This window comes from Parambassis ranga, chromosome 18 (assembly GCF_900634625.1).
Source record: "Parambassis ranga chromosome 18, fParRan2.1, whole genome shotgun sequence".
NCBI lineage: Eukaryota > Metazoa > Chordata > Actinopteri > Ambassidae > Parambassis > Parambassis ranga.
The window spans coordinates 147,101-166,244 of NC_041038.1; the positions used below are offsets into that span (position 1 = coordinate 147,101).

A 19,144-nucleotide genomic window follows, 5' to 3' on the forward strand; every position below is an offset into this window, starting at 1 on the left:
TAACTTGAATGCTTCCGTCTGCAGTGCTTATTTAGTTGCACTGCAGACAACTTTAATTTGGGTACTTAAATACATGCAAGATAAAGATGTTCTTCGGGAGGTCGCTCATATGAAAAGAGAATTTATTGGTCACTCGAGCAAATAAAACTTTTGGGTATACCAAATGTGGTCTGTAAACTTCACCAAGAAGACTGGGACTTTTAATCCCAAAAGGTCAGGAATTTTGCAATGGATAATGTGTAAATCTTTTATTCACTTGTTGATTTTGATTCACAGGATGGCTCCAAAGGAACTGCCCTCCTCACCACCACCACAACCACCAGCACTAACAGCAGCAGCTTCTCCAAACTCCCCAAACTCCCCAAGGACCACAAAGACAAGCCTCCAAAAGACTTGAAAGAGCCCAAAAGTGCCTTCAGAGACTCTGGCTGGGAACCCAGCAAAGCTCCCAAAGAACCTTCAAGGAAACCCAAAGAGAACCAGCCACTAAGAGACATCAATCCTAAGCTAGGGTTCAAGGAACCCAAGTCTTTATCCAAGGAACATCGGGCTGAGGGAATGACCCATGGGTCAGGGCTAAACAAGCGTCCATCTGCTCTTGACAATGAGGATCACATGACCAAAAAACGCAAAAAGGGATATGGGGATTCATCAGAAAAACATATGTCGGGTTCAGGTGCTCAGCATTTGGATAAGAAACTTTTGAAGGATAGCTCGCAGATGAGGACAAGTAAATTACGACCAGACGGCGATAAGGCAGAGCATAGGAAGTTAGCAACACTTGCGTCATTTCAGGACCACAACGACTCTGATATGGAGGACCAGTCTACCAAATCAGATGTAAGTAGAAGACTTTTTGGCGCTGTGTAGATGTATATCATAAGTATTCATAAGATTCTTGGTCTGCCTCCAGGGTTAGCCTGCTGTCTTGATGATGATTGCTGTGATGATCTCCCACCTTTTTAGAGATATTTACCTGTGAACCTGTGTTTGGTTTCTCAGTGCACCTCTCAGTACCCCACCCTTGCTGCTCTACTGCATTAACTCCATCTGTCTTTTGATTCTTTAGTTTGAGTATTTTCTGCATCCTTTATCAAAGCTTTCTTTGCTGAATGTTGTGGTGTGTCTGATATATAATTATATAATTGACAGCTGAGTAGGAAATAATTATTTTGTGTGGGAAAAGAACAGGGATTCCTGAAAATGTTTTAAAAGATTTAGACAGGTGTATTTTGTAACCCTTACCCATTTTTTTTTGATTTTGTGGTATTTATTTTGTGAAATATTCTGATATCTGCAGGTATTTCTTTACATACCAAGTGTGAGTGATGAGTAACATGATTGTTGCCTAGGAGGAGATTACTCTGATTACAGAGTTTTGTTGTTTAGCACTGTAATTTCAGAAAAATAGATCTGTAGACCACTGGAGCACTATACACTCAACTATTTCTAGGTTGCAAGCAACTAGTAGCTTCTGACCCACTAACGGCAGTCTTTTTTTTGTCTCTTTTTGTCCAAATTTAAATTTTTCCCAGGAGCACTTGACTTCACTCCAATTGGTTTAATCAATCTTCTTTTAGAAGGGATGTCACCAGAACCGAACTTAACTTTTGATACCAAAATTCTGAAAACACAACAGTAGTTTTTGTTGATATTTTTTGCAGTACTATAGGCAGCATGTGTACTATTGTCTGAGCAATGCACATGTAAGAAACGTGGCATGCAAGCTGGTGTTAGTGGCTGGTGAGATAGGTTGAGCACACACACCGCTTTTCTCCATACCAGTCAGGGTTGGGCAATGAAAAAAATCTGTGATTGGCTAAATAAAGAACAATAAAAAGTGCAACTAACCCTGCAATTGGAGGCCATAATGTATAACAATAACTACTTTAAAGCAGTTGTGTATTGTTATAATTTATATATCCCTATGTTTTGAGTATTTTGCATGTGGAGGTATCTTTTATCGGATCAAAGTTTCTTTTTCTCAAATGGTGTGATCTATCTGCTGCATGGACTTTTCACTCAGTCTACACAGTATGCCACAAGTGTGTGGACATGCACAAATGTTTCTTCTTATGTTCTGCCCCTAGAGGCTTTGATGTGTAACTCAACTACCTTTGCTTTTTATATGTATATTTAACTATGGCATCATGTAATTTTAATGGTTTGGTGTCTACTACTACATTTCATCATGATACCCTGGTAACAACCAGATTTAAGCATTCAGGCCACTTGAATGGATAAAAGAACTGAAGAGATGTAGGCTGTGGAAAGTTATTCAGTTCTTCTGACACTATGTGGAAGGTTAACAGGGAGGATTTGTTGGTCAGTCAGTCTTTGGGGTGCAGGGACTATAAAATAGAAGAAGCAGCAGGGAGAGAGTCTTATTTAATGTTGGTCTGGTAGACTCTGGGGGTGGGGGGCTGACCTGAAGAATTGGATGAAGGGCTGGACACCAGTAAACCTTTGTGGGTGTTCAGCTGCATTTGTCTGGGTGGCCATCAGGATGTGAACAAGACCAGAGAAGAGACACAAGATTCTGTTTAGTTGCTTTATCGACATTTGTACTTCAATACAGGAAAATATTAAATACAACACAGTGGCACTTTTTTTGAATAGGCTGATTTTTAACTAGGTTGCCTGGTCCACGCACAATTGGTGGAGAACCTTCCCATAAAGAAGGGCTGTGTTAAAGCTAAATGGGAGAAAGTTTTATGGTTTTACAACACCTGAGGAGAAAGGGGAGACGCTGCCATGAATAGCGTTGAGTTCCCCTTTAATTCTTTTAGCTTTTGAAAAAGGAAAAAGCCTAGAAGAAAGGACCAAATCCCTGTGCTTTAAGCAGTTTTCTCTAATGCAATAGTGTTTTCATTTCTATTCTCAAATGCTTGTATAAAGTGTCAGTCTTTATGTATCTTTCTCTGTGGGGGCAGCTTGTTTAGGCAAAGGAGTTATTACTTCGCACTAGCAGAAGTTGTGTTTTTGTCAGTGCTGTATGGAGATTCCTTAAATTTTCCCATACAGGGACTTGGGGTGGGGTTGCTTGTAAAAAGGGATGTGGGGTGACAAATGCCAGGTGTTTGATTCTCCCCAGGCTAGCAACCCCGGGCAACCGAGTGGCGGGCCAGCACAGAACGCCGCTTTCATTTCTCATGTGACCACTTGTTTGATCTCTGTTTTTTTCACCAAGCAGCGGGCCAGAATTCAGAGAGAGAAAATGTGGAGTAGGTGATGACATGAAGGGAAAGCAGGCTGGCATGTTAACATAAGAACTTTGTTTTTAGTACAGTCAATGTGGGCACAGGCTGAGTGATTTGTCACCTGCATGCATTTGTTTAAAACCCTCATGTGGTGTAGCTATCACAGAGACGTACTGCAATTGCTTTGTGAGTATTTGAGTATTTTACAGTATATGATGTTTTCTTACTATCATTAACATTGGTACATTTTTTACTATTGACAAGATTCACAAAAATAATCAAGCAACAACCAACCTGAATTATTAGCCTATACCAGGGGTCACCAAATGGCGGACCGCGGTCCGGCTCCGGACCCAGAAGCCGTCCCATACGGACCCGAACCTATAGTCCAAACAGCAGGTTATTCTTTAAAACCTGACGGGGCGCTTCTATTTTAACTGCCGCAGCTTTCATTGACTTTACGGTAGTGGCTTAACGCATGAGGAAACGCACAGACCATACGAGTTTATCCATCCCACGTGACAACTCTCAGCCAATCAAATCTGGCCATTTCAGGTGGTTGCGACTACAATACAAGTTGCAGACAGATTACACATGTGAAAAGACGAGAGAAAAGAAAAGAAAGACAGTGATACACCGGGATTAAAGTGGACCAGAACGGTCCAGTGGGGCATTCCGGCAGCTTTTATAAATAGATATGCATTCGGAAAACGATTAAATGGTCTTATAGTAATGTTGTATTTTTTCCGGAGATGCAAGTTGCAGTTTGGTTGTTTCCGTCACGCAGATATTCAATACATCAACCAATTAAATCCCCTCTCCCTCTCACACACTCACCACTTTGTTCTGCTGTAGCTGTGCATGAAAAGAAAGTTGCATTCACAGTTTCTGTGACCTGGCACGGTATCAGTGCATTCAGAATTTAGTACAGGGCTCAATAACCAGTATTGGATGGAGAAGAGGAGAATGAGGACGAGAGGACCCAAACAAAGGATTGACAACAAATGAGATTTGAAAATTTTAGCTGGCATAAGTTATGTTATCTAGAGGTGGATATGTAGCAAAGTATTGTTCAAGTTAAGTAAATTAAACAAAAACTTTGTCTGAAATGATACTATTTCCAGCATTGCAATGAACATACACAAAAAAATATATACATTATATAAGTAATAAACATACACCCCCTCCTTTCCCCTTATTAGGACCCGAGCACCGAATAGTGCAAGAGCCCTATTGAAACCCTAGAGATTATTATTAGGGCCCGAGCACCGAATGGTGCAAGAGCCATATTGAAATGCAAGCGTTTATTATTATTAGGGCCCGAGCACCGAGTTGTGTGAAGGCCCTATTGTAATTGCTGGTATTATTAGGGCCCGAGCACCGAGTTGTGCGAGAGCCCTATTGAAATGCAAGCGTTCAAAAACTCACCAAATTTGGCACAAAATTGTCCCTCGACGAAAATCGCGACTTAACACTGTTGCCATTGGCGGGCGTGGCTGCATGGCTCTGCAGCGCCCCCTACAGTGTGAAAATATTCACTGCAACTGCTAAAGACTTGAAAATCGGTACACTGATGTATCACCTCGTGACAAGAAAAAAAGCCTCTTGGGTGAAAATTGCAGGACGTACAGGAAGTCCGCCATTTTTAAAAAACCACGCCCTGTTCCAATTTTCACTCCCCGCACTTTCGCGAACTCCTCCTAGGGGAATTGTTTGATACGGCTGAAAATTGGTGCGCTCGCCCTTAAGGGGTTAGGGACCAAAAGTTATCAAAAACGCAGCACTTCATCATACGGTCTGGCTGTGGCGCCACCACGAATTCGACCCTTCGCCAACGCACAGGAAATGCGAGGAGAGGAGAGCATAGGACAGAAGAGTATAGGAGACAAGAGCATAGGACTATATATATATATATATATATATATATATATATATAGACTTTTTTTATTGACTTTTTATTTATTAGTTTTTGCACAGCACTGGATTTTCATTTTTTCTCCCTTACGTGTTGTTCGTGGATGTTTTTGTCCCATAGACTTCCATTATAACCACATTTTTTGGCTGCACAGCCATGGCACTACATAATCATGCATTCTTGATTGTTGGTGGTTTACCCCGTTGGTAGGAGGTAAAATTTGTGATTTTTACAGTTAACAACTTAATGACCATACCTGCAGGCCTGTGCTTATGTAGAGTAGTTTATGGCTTGTATATGGAGTTATATGGAGTATTTTAGCAAAATTTGTGTGTGTGTGTATGTTGGAGAGAAAAAGAGCCATGTGCATACTGACCTTGTTGTCTGTGAGTACACACAGTCTTCATAGTAAACAAAAACAAAGAAAGTGTTGCTATGCATGTGCAACAACACTTCCGTGTTGTTCGGGACAAAAGGTAGTGTTTGCAAACATTGCACAAGGGTTAAATATCCTTGATCTTATTCATTTTTAAAACAGATTTTTTTTAAATAATATAAAATCTGACAATTACTAGTGTTTGTTCAGTCTTTTCATGATTAACAGTCTGTTTTTTGCTGCATTTTAAATAAACATGTGTGTGCCTTAGGGGGTTAAATTAAGAAAATATGTTTTTGCTGTTATGTTATTTTTTTCATTGGTTACAAGGTTACAAAGCAAAGCAAGTAATAGACTGTCCTTTTATTATATTCATTTGGTTGTATTTAAACACACAAAACATACTCTAGTATTTCCTGTACACCTCATTAGGTGGATTTCGAACCAGAGTAACAGATTAAGTATTTTAGATTGGCCTGCACTGTCATGCGTCTACTGTTGACTGAATACAGATGGACCTTTTGTGACAGATTTCTGAGGAACAGTTTTGAATTGGCTGTCTATCCTACAAATCAGTCAGCAGCCAAAATAAATCTAACTTTTAATCATGCAGAATTTTACATCTTAATGTAATGTAAAGGAAGGAGTTGTGTAAAAAAATCATCCCCTGAACTTTTGGTAAAGAGACCAAAACAGCTTTTTGTGGTAAAGCTGGACATTGTATGTACTTTTTTAGCATGTATGATAAAAAAACATCTATTTCTTTCAATTGTATAACAGAATAATCATTTTAAATACCAGAAGATGGTCGTTGTTTTTCTGTCTTCCTGGAACGAACCCTCTGTTGTACATCTTGAAATGCTTTGCTAAACCATCAACTGGCTAAATGCAGCACATTTGTGCTGCACACTGCAACATTTCAATATAAATGACTTGGTCTGAATAAACGTCACACTGAAAAGCATCTTCATTGACATTAAAATTGCTTTGTTTGCACAGCCTCTGCTGAATTAGACAAGCAAACCAAATAGTCAGTTTGTTGGCATTCTTCTTCCAAACTGTGCCAAGGGTTGAGAGAAGAAGCCAGATTGATGCCAGCAGACTCAAAGACTATTTATTGTCTTTGAAGAGAGCCGCTTTGGTGGCTTGGAGTAAAGCACGACAAAAGCTCTAAAAAAGAGTGGTGGTGAGATTTATGGCAGTCTGAAGAAGCTGTGCTATAAACCAACAGACCAGCTGTGTGATGTTTGTTGGCAAGAGGTGACAACCATTAAAGCCTTTTGTCCTCACTCCTCTTTTTTTTCCTCATGTTTCTTCTGGAGGTCACTTCTCACCACTCTGTCTTGTTTGGCAGCTGTGGCAGACTCCCTTATGAATTGGTATTTGCAGACTGGGAAGTGCGTTTTAAATCCCTTTTAGACTGATACAGTGATGCATTTTAAGCCTACATGTCCAATCACACACATTAGCCAACAGCTGTGGTCGATGCTGCTTAGCTTTGGGGCTTTTATTGATTATTGTTGGTTTTGTAAATCAGAAAAAACAAGCACATGTGTTTAATTACATTTGATTTATTTTAACAGTGTGGAAATAATTTCAACTAAACTGGATGGATCTATAACAATGATGAAGTCTGTGGACATAATCAATTTTGCACATTAGTGACCATGCCACTTGGGGACTTGTTTCTTATAGTGACAACTCATTGTCAACAAAACAACTCATTTGGACACATACAACCAAAATGTGTTAAGATGCGCAGATTGTGAATTTTTTTTAGATTTTTTATGGGGCTTTAGGAAGTTGCAAATTACTATAGATGCTAATGATCTTGCAGTAGTAGAGAGCTCAACTTTCTCACACTGGAGAAAGTCAATCCAGCTGGAGTAGGATTGAATCTGGATAGCCTTTAAACTGGATACATTTAGACCTATTTTCAAATGACACATGCGTGTCCGCGCTCAATCCGGCTTAATCTGGCTTGTTTGTTGTCCTCCTAACTGCTAGGTGGCGCCTCGTAATATAGAGAGTCCGTTCAGGCTGTGGTAGGGACATTCGTTTTTTTGGGGTTTTTTTGTGTGTCCTATGTCGCTCCTTCTTTCATTTTTTTCGGTTTAAAAAGCAATTTATTCCTTTATAGCCACGTCAAAAATAAACTCAGGGCAAAGTTGGCGTAGTTCGATGACTGTTTACATGCAGCTTTTGTACGTGACCCAGACGCTGTCCCCGTGAACCGTGAAGTATCACGTCACTAGAGGGATTCGCTAGCTGGATTTGTGTTGTGTTTGTGCCAGATTTAAGCCAATCTGGACATCTATCCGGATATATCTGGATTCACGTTGTTCAGACTCCAGATACAGCCTGAATCCCGCTATAGCCGGATTGATTCCCCCAGTGTTAATGGGGTCTTGATGCTAGTAGATTACAGCAATCTTGACATTCTAGTGTTCCTTTTGCATAAGAACAGAATGGCCTGTTTACTGGTGCAGAAAAATGAACGTCTTAACATTTTACAGTGCTTTAGCCCAGTGTGAACCATCCATGATTACTACCTGCTCATGAAGTGTACACTACAAGTAAATAGACACACTATGGTGATGACAGCTGACAGCTCTTATGCAAATAAACATATTTACATGGTGGACATGTCATTGCAGCCCTACATCAAACACAGAATGTTTTGGGTGGAAGTCTTCCAGTAATTGATCCTGAGGACAGTACATCTGATTGTCCTAGAGTCATGGCTGGCATGGTCATTTTTGTGCTGCGGAGGATTCTTTTTCTCAATACTAATGTCTCTTACCGTTTGATGCATGGCTTCTGTCACATACTCCAAAATAGATTAAGATTAAGAAACCTTTATTAGTCCCACAATGGGGAAATTGCATTTTTGCAAGATGCTGCATCTCACTCATTTGAATATTTATACTGATTAACCCTCAGGCGTCACTTTAATTTACTACCCTTTTGTGTCATTAGGGGACAAAAAAGTCCACTTCCAGAAAACTGCTATAAAAAATTAACAGATTAATATTTTTTCTTACTTTTTTCTGCATAAATATGTTAAACAACTTCAGCCCTGCTCAAAACTACCAAACATTAAATCATTTTGAGGAATTTAACCCTTTAAATGCCAGTTTGATTACTTGATGTCACAGTAATTTTTTTATGAAGAAAACACAAAAAATGAGTTATTTTCCACAAAACAAAAGTTAGGTGGCTGAGGCATTATTTTTATATCTGTCATGGATAGGTCAAAGATTAGCCAAAATATTGAGTTTAATGCATTATTAGTTTTTGTGTAGCAGCAGTTTTAAAATTTACTACCCTTTTGTGTCATTAGGGGACAAAAAAGTCCACTTCCAAAAAACTGCTATAAAAAATTAACAGATTAATATTTTTTCTTACTTTTTTCTGCATAAATATGTTAAGCAACTTCAGCCCTGCTCAAAACTACCAAACATTAAATCATTTTGAGGAATTTAACCCTTTAAATGCCAGTTTGATTACTTGATGTCACAGTAATTTTTTTATGAAGAAAACACAAAAAATGAGTTATTTTCCACAAAACAAAAGTTAGGTGGCTGAGGCATTATTTTTATATCTGTCATGGATAGGTCAAAGATTAGCCAAAATATTGAGTTTGATGCATTATTAGTTTTTGTGTAGCAGCAGTTTAAAATGGTATTTTCCACTTAGGGCCCATTAACTCCTATTATAATACTACATTTTTTAATATCATAACTATAACAACATATAACCATGCATTTCTTGATGTAAGGGTTTCATTTTTGAAAAAAATAGTTAAATTTGACATTTTCTACTGTTCACCACTAAAATCAGCCATTAACCCATTATATTCCTATGCATAAAATCCTTGTGTTTTGTGGATGTGTTTTGGATTGTGTTCAGTAGGCTGTTTTAAGTGTGTGTGCATGTGTTTGTACACGTGTGTATGTGTCCATGTGTGTGCATACGTGTGTGTGTTGTTTCATGTGTCTTTGCAGTAGTCATTGTTGGTGTTAAAACTTATGTATGTAATGTCTGATGAAGTTACTTCAGTATATACCATCCACAGACACTCTTTCAAGTAAACAAAAACATGCCCCCTTCCATTTTTGAAAAAAATAGTTAAATTTGACATTTTCTACTGTTCAGCACTAAAATCAGCCATGAACCCATTATATTGCTATGCATGAAATCCTTGTGATTTCATCATTTTTTGTGGTTGTGTTATTGCGCTTAGTAGGCTGTTTTAAGTGTGTGTGCGTGCATGTGTGCATGCATGTGCGTGTGTGTGTGTGTGCATGTGTGTGTGTTTGCCGTTTCATGTGTTTTTGTAGTATGTATGTTGACCTTGTAAAGCTTGTAATGTCTGATGAAGTTTCTGCAGTACACTGTCACAAACAGCCACAAACGCACTCTTTGAAGTACACAAAAACATGCCCCCCCCACCTCTTCCTACTGCACTTCAAGGAGGTCAATGTGGAGAAAACACAAACAGCAGTTAGCCAGCAGCACCTGGCTGCAGTCCTGGCGTCCAGACTCCTCTTTTTCTGGATGTTTCACTTCCCTGAATCTCTCTAGCAGTTACAGGCAGCATCATTTCATCCTGAGCCTCTTCCACATAGAAACACCATCTTCATCTTGCTCCTTGGTTGTCACAGAAACAAAATTATGTTTTCTTTACCTTGACACATTGAAGGGGGCATGTTTTTGTTTACTTGAAAGAGTGTTTGTATGTCTGTAGATGGTATATACTGAAGTAACTTCATCAGACATTACATACATAAGTTTTAACACCAACAATGACTACTGCAAAGACACATGAAACAGCACACAGATGCATGCACACACACACACACACACACACACACACCACACACACACACACGTATGCACACACATGGACACATACACACGTGTACAAACACATGCACACACACTTAAAACAGCCTACTGAACACAATCCAAAACACATCCACAAAACACAAGGATTTTATGCATAGGAATATAATGGGTTAATGGCTGATTTTAGTGGTGAACAGTAGAAAATGTCAAATTTAACTATTTTTTTCAAACATGAAACCCTTACATCAAGAAATGCATGGTTATATGTTGTTATAGTTATGATATTAAAAAATGTAATATTATAATAGGAGTTAATGGGCCCTAAGTGGAAAATACCATTTTAAACTGCTGCTACACAAAAACTAATAATGCATCAAACTCAATATTTTGGCAAATCTTTGACCTATCCATGACAGATATAAAAATAATGCCTCAGCCACCTAACTTTTGTTTTGTGGAAAATAACTCATTTTTTGTGTTTTCTTCATAAAAAATTACTGTGACATCAAGTAATCAAACTGGCATTTAAAGGGTTAAATTCCTCAAAATGATTTAATGTTTGGTAGTTTTGAGCAGGGCTGAAGTTGTTTAACATATTTATGCAGAAAAAAGTAAGAAAAAATATTAATCTGTTAATTTTTTATAGCAGTTTTTTGGAAGTGGACTTTTTTGTCCCCTAATGACAAAAAAAGGGTAGTAAATTTTAAAACTGCTGCTACACAAAAACTAATAATGCATCAAACTCAATATTTTGGCTAATCTTTCACCTATCCATGACAGATATAAAAATAATGCCTCAGCCACCTAACTTTTGTTTTGTGGAAAATAACTCATTTTTTGTGTTTTCTTCATAAAAAATTACTGTGACATCAAGTAATCAAACTGGCATTTAAAGGGTTAAATTCCTCAAAATGATTTAATGTTTGGTAGTTTTGAGCAGGGCTGAAGTTGTTTAACATATTTATGCAGAAAAAAGTAAGAAAAAATATTAATCTGTTAATTTTTTATAGCAGTTTTTTGGAAGTGGACTTTTTTGTCCCCTAATGACACAAAAGGGTAGTAAATTTGTTTCACCATGTTCTGGTGATGTATTTGAAAAATTTAAATTGGAATTCTAAAATGTGTCTAGAGAGAGTCTTTGTTACAAAAAATTGTGCCATATACACCAACACAGATAAAATGGTGGCCAGGTAAAGAGGCAAAAATTACCCAAATGGACAAAAAAGTCCCCAATGACGCCCGAGGGTTAAAACAAGATGACTGAGCCAGTTACAGAATTTTTGGCATGCAGCTGCTGATTGTCAGAGCGTCAGTCATGTCTTCCTAGTTCCTCTGAGGAGTTTTCAATTGTCTTTCACAGATATCTTGTTAACACAAACAAGATTCTCTTTTTTTTATTTGAGACATGTAAATTTCATTCATACCAGTAGCGACCTGTCTTCTTATGTCTTCAAGGGCTGTCAGAGCTAGCAACGAATCTGAAGCCAAATAATCACATGGAAGTATTCAGATGTGTGCATTTCATCTGCCGCCAAGCTGTTTTTTTCCTCCCCAAGCTCTGACGCTGCATCTTCTCTGTATCATTCTCAGCTGTTCACACATTCAGACACTGTTCGAGGAGGACGGAGAGCAACATCAAAGTGATTAGAGCTAGTCCCTGTATAACAAAACAGCTGCGCACTTCAAAGCTAATTTTAACTAAATATTCTTACCATAAATTATCACCGGAAATGTGCAGCAAAGTGTGATTGTGTGTTTTTTTGTTTTTGGACACACACTGAGACACTTGCTTTGTTGTCAAATGATAAGCAGCTGTGTGTGTGTAGCTTTCTTTGTGTGTGGCACATCATTGACTTGTGGGTGCTACATGTAGACCTGAGGCTTGTTTCAGATGAAGCCAGGAACAGAGCAGCTCTGTGAACTGTGATAACTACAAAGAACAGATGCTAGCAAAGAACACATTAATGAAAAGCTGCACTTTATGCTGTTCTATCGTGCCTTGTTTGAACTCGACAGTGTACGCTTCCTCTCCAATCAGTGTGAAGTGGGTGTGAATGACCACTTACCTGATCATCAACAAAATCTGGACAGCAAGAGGCTACACAACCGCAGATTGGGTATCCTTTACAATAGGTGGCGATCAATATATTCGATGGTGTCGCGTTTTTGTTCAGAACTGTTCTAATCAGTTGGTTTCTGTTTTTTTTTCTTCTAGTCTGAACAGCCCAGTCCAGCCAGCTCCAGCTCCAGTTCAAGCTTTGCCCCTACACACCACAAACGCCAAGGTAGTTTACCTCCAAAACACATCACAGTCATGTCATAAACTCATACATTATGTAGTTTATTATTACAAGCTAAAATATGGCTGTTTTCTGAATATGTATTCATGTCCTGTAGATGCAAGTCATTATATTTATAAGATAAGATAAAACTTTATTAATCCCATAGGTATCAAGTTACATTAAATGCAGTTAAATGCAGAGTATAACAGTATAAGTGTCACTAAAATCTACTAAAATCAGAGTACAGTACACAGTATGAGCACAATATATGATGCATGGATACAAATATAGACCAGTGGAGGAAATGACAGTGATGCATGACATGATCATCTAGCTCCTCTCCCTACAGAAAGGGGAGGAGTTATACAGTCTGATGGCCACTGGCAGGAAGGACCTCATGTGACATTCTGTGCTGCTCCACAGGAGGTCCTTCCTCCCCTCATTTCCTGAATAGGTTAATGTTTAAATAAGACCAAGTTGTAATGTTTGGACATAAACCTCAAACAGTATTTGTTGGAGAAAAGAAAATGAATCAGCAACCTCCAGGGTTAAGAAATGAGGTGTCAAAAAGTGCAGTTTCCCCCCACAGCCTCTAGGGGCTGACTCCAAAAGTGAGCCAATCCTCATAGACCTCCATGTTAAAATCTTATAGGAGAAATACGCATCTTTACAGACTAAAAACCTTTTTTTATATAACCCACTCCACATCATGTCCTTGAAATGTTATTTTTCCTGGGGGTGACTTGTGTTGTGTTGTTTGGAATTTTCTTTGGATACAGTGGTGGACTTCATCATCAGGAAAAGGGTGGCTATACCCACCACCACCACCACCCACACAGGTAACAGTGCTGCTGTGACCTGTGAGCCCCACTCCCAACACCCCCCCCCCCCCCCCCACAGTCCAATCACATCTGCATGAGGATCATTCGCTGCTCGCGTCTACATGTATCAACGTTCATGCCTGACTTATCTGTCATGTTAGCTCGGTGGGGTACAACACAGTGGCAACTGATGGCACATAACAGTTTAGACTCACCGCTCACTGCTGATGCCTATTGGTGTCCAAGTGACACCTGATGGCATCGGCCAATCAGTGCCGACTTGGCTCGTCTAGAGGACAGGAGCCCTTAAATAAACAGTCTGTGTGAGATCCACTGGACCATCCCAACATCACTCCACCTCATGGCATGACCACCTGCTTTTGTGCATGTGTGCTTAAGTTAAAATCATTAACTAAAACTCCACTGATGTGTTCACTTTATGTCACACTCAGTGCTGGGCCCACTGCAGTCAGTGATGCAGGATCTGCATTCAGACGACAACGACGGCGACTCGGAGGATGAGGACGACAACGACATGGACTCTGACGTGGAGCGACCGGCGCACACACACCTCACACACCACCAGCGCAGGTAATGGGTCACAGCAAGGCAGTCTGGTAGTTGTGTGCGGCTAAAACAAATGTCCCTTTAGCTATGCTATTGAGCAAAGTAAAGTATTAATTCTTTTTTTACTTACCTTCCAAGGGTCAGTTTAAGTGACGGCAGTGAGAGCGACAGCTCCTCTCCCTCCCCTCCTTCTCGCAACGAGACCCCAGTCTTATTAAAGACTACTAATAACCAGGTGACCTGACTTTGTACCATATCATATATGATCATTGTCAATTGATGTGCCTGATGTTTACACTGAATCTTATCTCCTGTCAGATACTGGAAGTGAAGAGTCCCACCAAGCAGAGCAAGCAGGACAAGAGCAAGAACATCGATTGTGACAAGGTACACTTTTCAGAGTGAAAAATAACAAATATAACATATAGGACAAATGAAATGGACAAGGAATCATTCTGCTGAACGGGGGTAACTAAATCAATGAATTCAATCACAGCTCAAGACCACAGTATAGCATGGCTTGGCTGCAAAACTGAAGTTAGTTAGCGCCTGAAGCAAGAAGCTAAATGCCTGTAATATGGTACTATTTTACACTGCATGATAGAAGGCATGCCTGTTTAGAGGTTCTCATAAAGCAATTGCTGATGTGTCACATAAAAGAGCACAATGAGCTGAGTTGTGGCTACACTTCTTCGCAATACATTATTTCATCATATTTTTATTTTCATTCATTTTTTAAATAACAAAAACCAGTCTGTGATACTTTAATTACTGTAGTTTTTTGGTAAAAGAAACTAGTACAATTAGTATATTTCAGAAATTTCCTTTTAACCAATTTAAGATATTTATGCTCTTTTGTAGGGTGTCCTTTATTTCCACACATTTTTGCTAAGCCTCTAAAATGATGTGAAGTTAATCTGGGCAGGCCCACCTCATTATAGATGCAAATACAACATCCTATCACATCTATACACAAGTGTACAAAAATGACTACTAATGACTACAAGTATTTTATTTTGAACCTGTGCTAGTATGGGATCAGTACTGTATTGGCTGATACTCAGAATTCATGCTGTTAGCAAGGAGAAGAAATGGAATCACATGTATCTACTCTGTGACACTCCAAACATTCTGCTTTGCTTCAGTGTGTTTGGTCTATGTTGTATTCATATTTCAGTGAAATGGTACCAGATCCTCCTGTTAAAGCCGTGTTCACTTAATTAGTGCACATTAAGATTCACATTGGCAGCAGTCACACTTTAAATAAAGCAGCTAATATACTGATGCACAATATGGATTTCTGCCAATATCCAATATGCTGATATTGTTACAATTACTATACTGATACTGATATAAGCACATATTTAAGTGCAGAGATCATTCATGCCCCCCTGAGACAACATGCTAACACATGTCAAATTAATTAATCACATATTTGCGGAATGTAAGTTCTTTTTATGACCAATCCTGAGCTATCGCTACCAATAACAACTATGCTAGCATCCCCCTAGGATTGGGGACACAGTGATTGTTAGTCACTGCTAGCGTGTTTATCCATATGCACATCATATTAAGTGATGCTGGTTAATTGTGAACCCAATATAACAATATGTCATATCGGTAACAGCATGTTAATATGTGTTTTAAAGGCTTACCTGGATGAGCTGGTGGAGCTGCACAAAAGACTGATGACACTAAGAGAAGGTCATATACTACAACAGGTAAGCTGCGGCCACAGGAATCCTCCTTGTTAAGACATGGAGTGTAGTTATTGTCACCACATTCACACTGAGCTGCCAAGCCCTGGATAAAAATGTGCTGGGTGGGCTCCCACAGCTTTCACTGATCTCAGCATAACATCACCAGTGCATTTGGTCAGTGATGTTGTAACCTTGGATTAGAAGAGGAGCCGTGATCTGTCGCAGATCCTCTGTAATCTGTGGCTTCATCTGGTTAACCCTTGTGCAACGTTCACAAACACTACCCTTTCCTGTTGTTCGGGACAAAAACGTCTTAAAAATATATCAGATAAATATTTTTTTGCATAGACCTTTTAATTAACTTCAGTTCTGATCAAAAGTAGTGAAAAAATAATTTTCCCCCAGGATTTTAATAGGGTCATCAGGTTGTTATCTGTGAAAATCACAAATTTTACCTCCTACCAACAGGGTAAACCACCAACAATCAAGAATGCATGATTATGTAGTGCCATGGCTGTGCAGTCAAAAATGTGGTTATAATGGAATTCTATGGGACAAAAATGTCCATGAACAACATGTAAGGGAGAAAAAATGAAAATCCAGTGCTGTGCAAAAACTAATGCATTAAAGTCAATGTTGTTACTAATGTTTGACATGACCAAGACTGTAATAAAGGTTAAAAAAAATCCAGTCCACATTCACCTTTTCTATTAAAAATTAGCCATTTTGTGTTTTTTTCCAATTTTCAGCACCACCCATTATGAAATTAGTGCTTATTAGTTATTAATTATTTAATATAATAATATTAAATATTAATTAATTGATATTAATTAAGCTTATTGAGCAAAAATGATTCAATTTGCTCACATATTGACAAAGTAAACAAAATAAACAGAAAAATTACTCTGAGGACAAAAACATCCCGAATGTTTAAGGGTTAACCTCTGTCCACCTCAGAGAGTGCACGTTCCTTGCTTATATTCTTGAGGCCTATCATATGACGGGTATTGATGGATCTCCCTAGCACCAGCTGCCAAGTTCTGCCTCGCTCTCCTACCAAGACATCTGGCTCAGAGGGAAGACAAAATCCCATCCAAAACTGCACTGCCCGTGCAGAGCTGTAACGTGCACAGCAATTAAGCTAATCTAGCTCGAGTTCATCGAGTGGCTCCACTTCCTGTTACAAGCCAGTTGAGCCAGCTAGCTATCGCTCAAACAGCATTTTGCATGTGAACATTAGCTTAGCTAAGCTTAGACAGGTAGCTGTAACTTAGTCACACTGCATTTTGCAAGGGTTGTTGTCGTCAGTGCCAGACGTTTGCATGAATCAAGCACTGTTTTGCAAGCTAGCAGATGAAATGGTCAGATTTTCCTTGAATTAGATGGTGTTATACAGGAAGTATTTTGCTGCACACAGTAGCAAGATGTTACTAGCATCTAGCATCTCTAAGGGAAGGCACTCTCCTCTGATTATAACCATGAGCAGATACATATGCTGACCCGTGCTACCCTTTGTTTTCCAGATTGTAAACCTAATCGAAGAAACTGGACACTTTCACATTACAAACACTACTTTTGACTTTGACCTTTGCTCCCTGGACAGAAGCACAGTAAGAAAGCTGCAGAGTTACCTGGACACGTCTGGGCTGTCCTGAGGCTCTGCTCTGAGCAGCTGGCTGCTGGATCTCTGCCTCCACTTTTGACTGTTCTGAAATAAATTCCAACTTTTGGATGCAATGCAAATGCCTCACTGCGTGCAGCCTGCTGGTTGGACCGGGCTCTCTCAAATAAAAGAGACCGTCCCACTGCCAAAACCAGAGCCAGGTAGGGTGCGGATGAGCCCTGTCGATCAGGAGATCACCCGGGAAAAGCCTTCACTTGACTTAAAACAACAACAAAACAAAACAAAACAAAAAACACTGAGGAGCAGCAACCCGTCGCTCTTAATGAATGTGCATATTGACACCATGTATGTTTCTTGATTTGTGGTTCATTGTGACAAAATGCATGGTCAACATTGCCTTACTTTACTAGTCCTTATTTATTGAATTTAATTTTACAGGTGTGTGTGTGGGTGTGTGTGTTTGAAATTTACAACAACAAAAAAAGAAGAAAAAGAAAAGAGCTGAAGAGTCGAAGCACTTCACAACAGGCATATGTTTGAGTCTTAGTGAACACAAATCAGGCTGAAGACCAGAGAACTGCCACAGCAGCTCGCAAAGAGTAGACAAAGAAACACTACCCTGGAACACCGTGGAGGAAAGTGGGTCAGGTGACTTCAAATTGTGTGGAAAAAGGTGCATGTGAAAGCCTCCTTTGCAGAAGGAGCCAACCAATCAGCATCCGTTAGCAATTTTAGGGGCTCTCTCTCCACTCTGAACTTCCACAGGTGGTGCTCTGGAGTCTGGAGGGGGGGGGGGCTAATTGGTCAGTAAAAGATGACCAAAGGGCATTAAGGCTGTTATCCAATCAGTTTGGAAGAATTTCAGCCAATTTAGTTACATTAATAAGAAGTATCATTCTGCCTTTTTCCACCACATCGATGCTCTAGCAGCTGCGGCTGGCAGTTTTTTATTCCCAGTTTGTTATTCATATCATATCAATGCTGTAAATGGTTGAGGCATTAGTTGGACCTAGCTTAGCACTGAGGTTACCATGATAATCATCTTTTTACCAGATCCAGGAGCGACATGCTGCAGCGGGCTCGGCCTCCCTGCTCATTGGCTGCCACTGGAATAAAGCCTTGTCATGTGGGCTGGTTCTCTGCTGCAGGGCTAATAAAACATGCCAAAAGCATAGTTAGGATTTCTCCTATCGTTCGTCTACAATATGATTTAACAAAAATGATTTGTGTCTTTGGAGGGAGTGGATTTGTAGAGCAGACCCAAGGCCCTGGGGGAAGAGAAAGTCCTTTATGATGTCAGAAAGAGGCAGATCCTGTTGTGAAGCTGTGTGGGAGGAGGGGCTGACAGGTACTCTTATGGATGTAAGACAATGAAAAAGATATTTTATTTATTTTGACTTCTTCAATGGAAGCTCATTTGTCACAGGGGACACTTTGCCAGTCTGAAACTGAGGATGCTAGTCCTTTCCAAAAAAAAAATCACCCTGTGCTCTGTCTTATGGTTTCTTGTGTATTTTGAGAACATTCAATAAATATTCTGTATGATGTACATAGGAGCATCTTGTGGATGACCTGTGTGTTTTGTTTTTACTGTATTTATTTTGGGTTAATTAATGCTAATGTTAGCTAAAAAAACTGAAATCACAAGCAATCTATTAGGGCAAAAGTAGCTACTTTAAACAATGCTAACATCATTTTTATTTATAAAATGATAGTGTCCGTTGTGAAGCTATGTGAGTGTATGCTAATGAGGTTACACCTGCACAGCCTGGCTGTAAATGACATCAGCAGGAAGTTGATCTATGGCA

The 19,144-nt window shown here is 39.4% G+C and overlaps 1 protein-coding gene across 2 annotated transcripts in view; it reads left to right on the forward strand.

Moving 5' to 3' along the window:
* mllt3 (MLLT3 super elongation complex subunit) overlaps positions 1-18,768 on the forward strand; it is a 75,334-nt gene extending 56,566 nt beyond the window's left edge. Inside the window, exons 7-14 of one of the 2 annotated variants that reach the window (XM_028429659.1) lie at positions 277-840; positions 12,558-12,627; positions 13,404-13,463; positions 13,898-14,036; positions 14,151-14,247; positions 14,331-14,399; positions 15,662-15,733; positions 17,236-18,768. In XM_028429659.1, coding sequence (XP_028285460.1) covers positions 277-840; positions 12,558-12,627; positions 13,404-13,463; positions 13,898-14,036; positions 14,151-14,247; positions 14,331-14,399; positions 15,662-15,733; positions 17,236-17,367 — 1,203 coding nt within the window. In that variant the 3' untranslated portion in view covers positions 17,368-18,768. The remainder of the gene's footprint in view (positions 1-276; positions 841-12,557; positions 12,628-13,403; positions 13,464-13,897; positions 14,037-14,150; positions 14,248-14,330; positions 14,400-15,661; positions 15,734-17,235) is intronic. The other variant, XM_028429660.1, reaches the window with a different exon arrangement.
* Positions 18,769-19,144: the final 376 nt, after the last annotated feature.